General features: G+C 37.9%; 1 protein-coding gene across 1 annotated transcript; it reads right to left on the bottom strand.

Annotated features, from left to right (window-relative positions):
* Positions 1–2255: 2255 nt before the first annotated feature.
* On the bottom strand, positions 2256–5402 carry LOC143894840 (uncharacterized). The gene is made up of 3 exons (XM_077401478.1): positions 4207–5402; positions 3835–3924; positions 2256–3482 (listed from the first exon to the last, which is right to left on the bottom strand). Exons 1-3 carry the CDS (start codon positions 4331–4333, stop codon positions 3328–3330), a joined length of 372 nt encoding a protein of 123 aa, XP_077257604.1. The 5' UTR covers positions 4334–5402; the 3' UTR covers positions 2256–3327.
* Between the last annotated feature and the right edge of the window lie 3355 nt (positions 5403–8757).

Genomic DNA, 8757 nt, shown 5'->3' with positions numbered 1-8757 from the left:
TGAGTGGCTCCGTACTGAGTCAAGCTTTACTCGACTTCACGCGGAGTTACGCCCCGTCGTGTGTCTGTGCCGTAATTAGTAGGCCGCCAGTGCATCGTGCCACGGTTCGACGGCCCTCGCAACCGCGCCGTTTGCGCGCAATCGCTCCCGCTATCACGGTGTGGCGACGAACATTTACGCCACTGAGCGTCCGCATTTTCGCCCTCGCATAACGAGAGGTGAGCGCTAACGTACGGCGCGTCTCCGCGGGACATCTTTGCGCCTCACGAGCGCTCGAAGCAGTTCGTATTCACACGCGTTAACCACGCGCTCGGCGCAACTTCTAGCCGCGCCTCCGATTGTAAAGGCCACCGGCTAACTGCATAGATCAAAAATAAATTGTGCTGTGCATCATCGAAGGAGAAATCGAGTGTCTCATCATTTTCCGCATTCCTGATCCCTGTCGGGGTCGACCCGGCCTGCCTTGCTCCAATTGGCGAACCGGAGTTACGCCCGGCCAAGAATTTCGCCAACAGTATTATTACACGTAGACACCGAAAACTACGGAGCGCAATAGGTGGATCTTGTCATCGGCAACCTGGGACACCTAAACATTGAATTCAACATATTATTACACCTGGACACCGAAAACTACGAAGCGCACTATGTGGACCTTGTCATCGGCAACCTGGGATACGTGAACATCGAATTCAAGGTATTAATACACGTAGACACCGAAAACTACGGAGCGCACTATGTGGACCTCGTCATCGGCAACCTGGGACACGTAGACATCGAATTCAAGGTATTAATACACCTAGACACCGAAAACTACGGAGCGCACGGTGGGGACGTCGGCATCGGCAACCTGGGACACCTAGACATCGAATTCAACGTACGATTACACCTGGACACCGAAAACTATGAAGCGCATTATCTGGATCCCGTCATCGGCAACCTGGGACACGTGGACATCGAATTCAAGATATTAATACACGTAGACACCAAAAACTACGGAGCGCACTATGTGGACCTCGTCATCGGCAACCTGGGACACGTAGACATCGAATTCAACGTATTATTACACCTGGACACCGAAAACTATGAAGCGCACTATGTGGACCTCGTCATCGGCAACCTGGGACACGTGGACATCGAATTCAAGGTATTAATACACGTAGACACCGAAAACTACGGAGCGCACTGTGTGGACCTCGTCATCGGCAACCTGGGACACGTAGACATCGAATTCAAGATATTAATACACGTAGACACCAAAAACTACGGAGCGCACTATGTGGACCTCGTCATCGGCAACCTGGGACACGTAGACATCGAATTCAACGTATTATTACACCTGGACACCGAAAACTATAAAGCGCACTATCTGGACCTCGTCATCGGCAACCTGGGACACCTAGACATCGAATTCAACGTACGATTACACCTGGACACCGGAAACTATGAAGCGCACTATCTGGATCCCGTCATCGGCAACCTGGGATACGTGGACATCGAATTCAAAATATTAATACACGTAGACACCGAAAACTACGGAGCGCACTATGTGGACCTTGTCATCGGCAACCTGGGATACGTGAACATCGAATTCAGGGTATTAATACACGTAGACACCGAAAACTACGGAGCGCACTGTGTGGACCTCGTCATCGGCAACCTGGGACACGTAGACATCGCATTCAACGTATTATTACACCTGGACACCGAAAACTATGAAGCGCACTATGTGGACCTCGTCATCGGCAACCTGGGACACGTGAACATCGAATTCAACGTATTAATACACGTAGACACCGAAAACTACGGAGCGCACTATGTGGACCTCGTCATCGGCAACCTGGGACACCTAGACATCGAATTCAACGTACGATTACACCTGGACACCGAAAACTATGAAGCGCATTATCTGGATCCCGTCATCGGCAACCTGGGACACGTGGACATCGAATTCAAGATATTAATACACGTAGACACCAAAAACTACGGAGCGCACTATGTGGACCTCGTCATCGGCAACCTGGGACACGTAGACATCGAATTCAACGTATTATTACACCTGGACACCGAAAACTATAAAGCGCACTATGTGGACCTCGTCATCGGCAACCTGGGACACGTGGACATCGAATTCAAGGTATTAATACACGTAGACACCGAAAACTACGGAGCGCACTGTGTGGACCTCGTCATCGGCAACCTGGGACACGTAGACATCGAATTCAAGATATTAATACACGTAGACACCAAAAACTACGGAGCGCACTATGTGGACCTCGTCATCGGCAACCTGGGACACGTAGACATCGAATTCAACGTATTATTACACCTGGACACCGAAAACTATAAAGCGCACTATCTGGACCTCGTCATCGGCAACCTGGGATACATAGACATCAAATTCAAGCTTGATTCATAAGAATCGACTTAAAAATTCCCTAGCGGCACTTTCTGCCAAGCGTAGAGAACCTTCTTTTCCGTTGACTCAATATTTATTATATATATACCTAATTTACCTAAATAGAAATCTTCCTCTGACCGATAAGTCTATCGACCTAATTTCGAAATACGCGCGCGATATCGAAACTGGCGATACCTGCGCCGCCAGCGTCGAAAAAGTGAAAGTGACGTTTCTCTGATAGATCGCGGCGTTAGGAGGAGGAGGAGTATCTTAAAAATAAATTTTCACATTTGGACTTTGCGTCGCAATATCTCCGCTCGTAAGGCACGTAGCGGAATATTATGAGAGAAACCCCCCCCTAATTGGACCCCAAGCTATCGATCAAGCCTACTTAGAACTTGATCCGTTCACTCGTTATCGAGATCTCAACATCTCGGGTACTCGCAACCCGTCGCGTCGCGTAAAAGAGTCACGGTCGGTCTCGCTCCGCGTGTACTTGGCGCGAGACACTACCGTGTCTCTTGATTATAAAAAAATCTCAAGATTTCTCATTCTTTTATAAAAACTTATGTACAACTAAATAAATTTCAATTTTACCTCAAAACTTTTCCTAAGTTTAAAATATGAAAAACTGAGAAAATTCTGAGAACTTCAACTCGCACAAAAAATTTTAGAATATTTTGCATCAGAAAAGCGTCTTCTATATTCATATATTTTCTTACTGGCTGAAATGTATAGAAATGTATACTGAAATGCATAGATGACAATGTTGGTCCGATATTCATTGTTTTATCATCAAAGAATATGTTTTCAAATGTTTCAAAAAAACTCCCAGGTTATTCTTCCTCGGCCACTTGATCTTTGATTGTCTTTGATTGTTCGGTATGTTTTTTTCATATTCCTCATTTTTCTATCCAAAATATCTACTGTCACATTATAGTTGTGTTAAATTCGTTCACTATTTCAGTCCACAAGGATTTCTTTTTTACTTTGGGATCTCTAAATTTTTCTTTGCTTTCTTGGTATAAATGCAATAAGAGTTTTGTATTTTGGTTGTTCCAGTAAAAATTTTCTTTGTTAGCATCTGCAAATAAAAAAACAATAAGTATTTTAGTAGTTTTATTTTAATCATTTATTAAAAAAAAAACATGTATTGCAAAGAGTTAAAACTTTTAGCATTAATATAATGAAAAATTAAGTGGCTGAAGGATCTAAGCATATAACATAATGTAGCCATATACGACAGTCATAGACGTAAGTAAAGCCCAAGCTTTGGTATATTCTTTGAAAGAATATTCCAAAGCTTGTGCGCTACTTACGTCTACGATTATGACTGTTATGTGCTAAATCCTGAAGGAGAATGGAAAAGCTGGGAACATTTTAAAACATTTAAAGATACTTATATTTTAATATAATAACAGCAAATGATATATTACCTGTTGTTTCATTTTCCGTCGTTGCTACAGCAGTCTCTGCACTGACTTGTGTATCACAATTATTGAAAAAGATCTCCATTAAATTTGGATCTGCAATAAAGCAAATTTAAAAATCAAATACAATTTCTAAAATTATATTACTTGCATTTTAAGGCATGTTTCATTATTATTGGCAGTACTGAAAATTAATACGTTCACGTTACGTATACTATAGATTTTTAAGTACAGCCAGTAATAACAGAATAAAAAATTAATATTTTTCCTAATAATTCCAGTATTTCATGCAAATATATTTCAAGAAGAGAGGTTAGTTAAAATTATAAAGTTATAAAAAATTATAAATTAGGTATAACTCTTTTATTCTTAACTTACCTGATGCAAGACGGTTATGAAACTCTGCACTTTCTATTACGCGGTAAAATTTATTTTTGTATTCGTATACTTTTTCAATAAAAGCATCTTTTTCACTACAAGTCGCCACGACTTGATGTTGAGCCATGATGTTGATTGGTAACACTTTCCGCTCAGATAGCGAGGTAGCATAAGTAAAAACCGCTACTAAATATGGCGTCCGCTCCCTCAACTTGTTGGCATGTAGCGAGCGCACGTCATTCAGAAAATCTGGTAATGTTGTCCAACTGTTGTGTCCGCTGAATGCAGCCAGCTGGGTCAAACGGAAAAAAAGGTTCTCTACGCTACCTCTATGAAGTTGGCCGGACAACTTCAACGTATCAAACTTTCATTAATTGGAATCGATTGGTGGTCGTTTGGTGGTTTTTGGTAGTCTAGTCTGATCGTTTGGTGGTTAGTCGTTTTCCTGTAAAATAAAAATGAAATTTCCGGTATGAAGTTAACCGGACAATTTTTATTTTTTAACCAATTTAACTTTTTTATAGCTCATTCGACGCGGAATCGTTTGGTGGTCACGAATATCATCATAAAAACATTGGGTGGTGAACCGTTTTTCCAGAAAATAAAAAAAATCGTATGCGCATAATGCTGGACATATCACTACTGTGCCATTAGCCGGAAAAATTGTATTTATCACCCAAATCGACTTTCATACAACTTGTTCGACGCGGAATCGTTTGGTGGTCACGAATATCGTCATTAAAACGTTTGGTGGTCAATCGTTTTCCTAAGAAATAGATAAAACCGTACTCTCACGCCATTGGTCGTATGACTCCGTGACGTTAGCTTGGTAATTTGATGGATAAACATTATTTATCAATCAAATTGACTTTCATACGGCTCAATCGACGCGGAATCGTTTGGTGGTCACGAATATAATCAGTAAAATGTTTGGTGGTCAACCGTTTTCCTAGAAAATAGAAAAAACTGTATGCGCATAATGCCGGACATATCACCTCTTGCCACTAGTCGGAACAATTGTATTTATCACCCAAATTGACTTTGATAAGGCTCAATCGACGCGGAATCGTTTGGTGGTCACGAATATCGTAATTAAAACGTTTGGTGGTCAATGGTTTTCCTAAGAAATAGAAAAAACCGTACTCCACGCCATTGGTCGCATGAATGGTCCGCGTCGCATGAATGGTCCGCGTCGAATGAGCTATAAAAAAGTTAAATTGGTTGAAAAATAAAAATTGTCCGGCTAACTTTACACCGGAAATTTTATTTTTATTTTACAGGAAAACGACTGACCACCAAACAATTGGACTAGACTACCAAAAACCACCAAACAACCACCAATCGATTCCAATTAATGAAAGTTCGATACGTTGAAGTTGTCCGGCCAACTTCATAGAGGTCTCTACGTTTGGCAGAAAGTGCCGCTAGGGAATTTTTAAGTCGATTCTTATGAATCAAGCTTGAATTCGATGTCTAGGTATCTCAGGTTGCCGATGACGAGGTCCAGATAGTGCGCTTCATAGTTTTCGGTGTCCAGGTGTAATAATACGTTGAATTCAATGTCTACGTGTCCCAGGTTGCTGATGACGAGGTCCAGATAGCGCGCTCCGTAGTTTTCGGTGTTAGGTGTAATAATACCTTGAATTCGATGTCTACGTGTCCCAGGTTGCCGATGACAAGGTCCACATAGTGCGCTTCGTAGTTTTTGGTGTTTACATGTATTAATACTTTGAAATTGATGTCTAGGTGTCCCAGGTTGCCGATGACAAAGTCCACATAGTGCGCTTCGTAGTTTTTGGTGTTTACATGTATTAATACCTTGAAATTGATGTCTAGGTGTCCCAGGTTGCTGATGACGAGGTCCAGATAACGCGCTCCGTAGTTTTCGGTGTCTAGGTGTAATAATACCTCGAATTTGATGTCTACGTGTCCCAGGTTGCCGATGACAAGGTCCACATAGTGCGCTTTGTAGTTTTTGGTGTCTAGATGTATTAATAACATTAAATCTGAATTTAGGACACGTAGATATCGAATTCGAAGTATTAATACACGTAGACACCAAAACTACGGAGCGCATTATGTGGACCTCGTCATCGGCAACGTGGAACACCTAGACATCGAGTTCAACGTATTATTACATCTGGACACTAAAAACTATGGAGCGCATTATCTGGAATCCGTCATCGGCAACCTGGAACACGTGGACATCGAATTCAAGGTATTAATATACCTAGATACCGAAAACTATGGAGCGCACTATGTGGACCTCGTCATCGGCAACCTGGGACACCTAGACATCGAATTCAAGCTTGATTCATAAGAATCGACTTAAAAATTTCCTAGCAGCGGAATTAAAATTATGTCATGACATAATAAAAATTTGTTGAATTAAAATTATGTCTAGACAATAAAAATTGGACGAATTAAAATTATGTCTAGACATAATAAAAATTGAATGAATTAAAATTATGTCTTGATATAATAAAAATTGGATGAATTAAAATTGTCTGACAAAAATAATTCCGCATTTTTATTATGTGTATACACATAATTTTAATTCATACAATTTTTATTATGTGTACACATAATTTGTTTTCGAATGAACGTAAAACGTATTTGTTATAATATCCATTATTGAAAATCGATATGCGCGACAAAAGCTCTTGTATATAATTAATTATGTTATTATTTATTATATATATTTCTATCCATATATATATATATATATATATATATATATATATATATATTTTTCAGTATTATTGTTACATTAGAAAAATTATTGGCATTTAGGATGCGAATCTTTTTCCATTAATTTGTAAGTTTCATGATTAAAAAGATCATGTCGTATTATTAACATATACCTAGGATTTATATAGAATCGTTATTAATTTTATTATATATCTTAATTGCGCAAATCTCAAATATGTTTTGTAAAAATTATGCATAATATTCCTATGCAAGGATACTTGTTTAATTATTTCTTCCTATTGCATTTAAGTATAGAAAAATATACAATTTCTATGTGTTTGCACTTTATATTTAATGAGCAGGCAATTAAATATATATGATTCAATTTGCGTCTATGTCTCTTTATTGACTGACATAGTTATATACTTTTAAATCTTTTTCTTTTCTGAAATTCAATCAATTGAATAGCAAAAACTACGTTATCATATTATATATTTTTGGTACGTAGTGTGCAAATGTATTTTGAAATGAAGGTTATATATTTTCTCCTGATTTACACACACGTGCGGTTTCAGAAAATCATTTTTTGCCAACTCAAATATGTTCCTACTCAACTGTCAAAATATGAAAGATAATTTTATCTAGTTGTGACATTCGCTCGATTTCCCGAAATAATTTTCAAGGATGTGAGTACAAATATATATATATATATATATATATATATATATATATCGTAGTATTTAATATTTATAATTAATAGAAAATTATAAACAATGCGTTATGTATGAGAAATTTACCAGAATTGCTTTTATCAAATAAAATTAATTTGCGATTAGTTGAAGGAAATAAAAGAATAAACAAATCAAGTAAATTTCAGACACGTGTTACAGGTGTTCATCTGTAATTATCAAAAATATCGATACCTGAAGATATCGGTACATATACAGTTGCGAACAATATTCTTCTCTAACTTTGTATTTAAATATCTTGTATTCCCTTGTTAAATTTAAATAAAATTTTTTAATCTTATAAAATTGTTATCATACATTCTTTTCTAATTGACACAATGTAAAGATTTTTCAAAGTAGTGCAACAATTATTTTTTAGAGATATAATTTCTTTTTTGTAATTGTAATAGATCACTTGAAGCGCGACTCTTCTTTTTGATAAGGTTACATAATTTTGTGATGTGTATCACTTGGGTTATAATTTTTCGGAAATAAAGATACTACTGCTTAGATTTTTTCGAGATTTTTCGAGATATAAAGATTATGTCTACTACTTGTTACTTAGGTTTTTTCGAGGTATAATACTACCGTTTTCTTTTTTTCGAGGTAACAACATATACACTACTATGCGTGTACTTGGCGCCTTTTTTTACCTTTTTTTTAAAAAAGGTAATTTTGTACGGATATTATATACACGTTTTTCAATTTATTTTTGCCATCGTTTGACATAAGATTTGCCCTTGCCTGCTTTACTGAATCATTTTTGTGTTGTGCGTCGTGTCGACAGGATCTCGTACAGATCTCTTTGTACAGATCATTCCTCTTTGCCATATGTTCATACCATTTTTATTTGACTTTACGATGTATTCGTTCTCCAGACTACTTGGTGAGTTATTTTAGAATTCTAATTAAGACAAGGATGTAACTCCTTAATTACTTTACAGATTTGAACCTTGTAGTCTCATTAGGTTTCTGTAAAACTTGGAAACAGTAAACTCACCATGTTGTTAAGGAGAATTTTTTATTATTGTTGTTAACAATATACCACTGAAGATGGCTCCGTCAGGAGCCAAAACGTTTGGAATTTGGATTTTTAGAAATAAATCATTATAATGTTTAAACGCATCTGGAT

This window comes from Temnothorax americanus, unplaced genomic scaffold (assembly GCF_048541705.1).
Source record: "Temnothorax americanus isolate GAGA-0224 unplaced genomic scaffold, ASM4854170v1 Scaffold144, whole genome shotgun sequence".
NCBI classification, from domain to species: Eukaryota; Metazoa; Arthropoda; class Insecta; order Hymenoptera; family Formicidae; genus Temnothorax; species Temnothorax americanus.
The sequence above is the reverse complement of the archived record's forward strand: the minus strand, read 5'-3'. Positions and strand labels throughout refer to the sequence as shown.

Excerpts from the sequence above, each read along its gene's own strand:
- LOC143894840 (XM_077401478.1), bottom strand. The coding sequence starts at position 4,333 with ATGGCTCAACATCAAGTCGTGGCGACTTGTAGTGAAAAAGATGCTTTT. Across the intron at positions 3,925-4,206 it reads TCATAACCGTCTTGCATCAG|ATCCAAATTTAATGGAGATC; the intron begins GTAAGTTAAGAA and ends GCTTTATTGCAG. Across the intron at positions 3,483-3,834 it reads GACGGAAAATGAAACAACAG|ATGCTAACAAAGAAAATTTT; the intron begins GTAATATATCAT and ends TTTTATTTGCAG.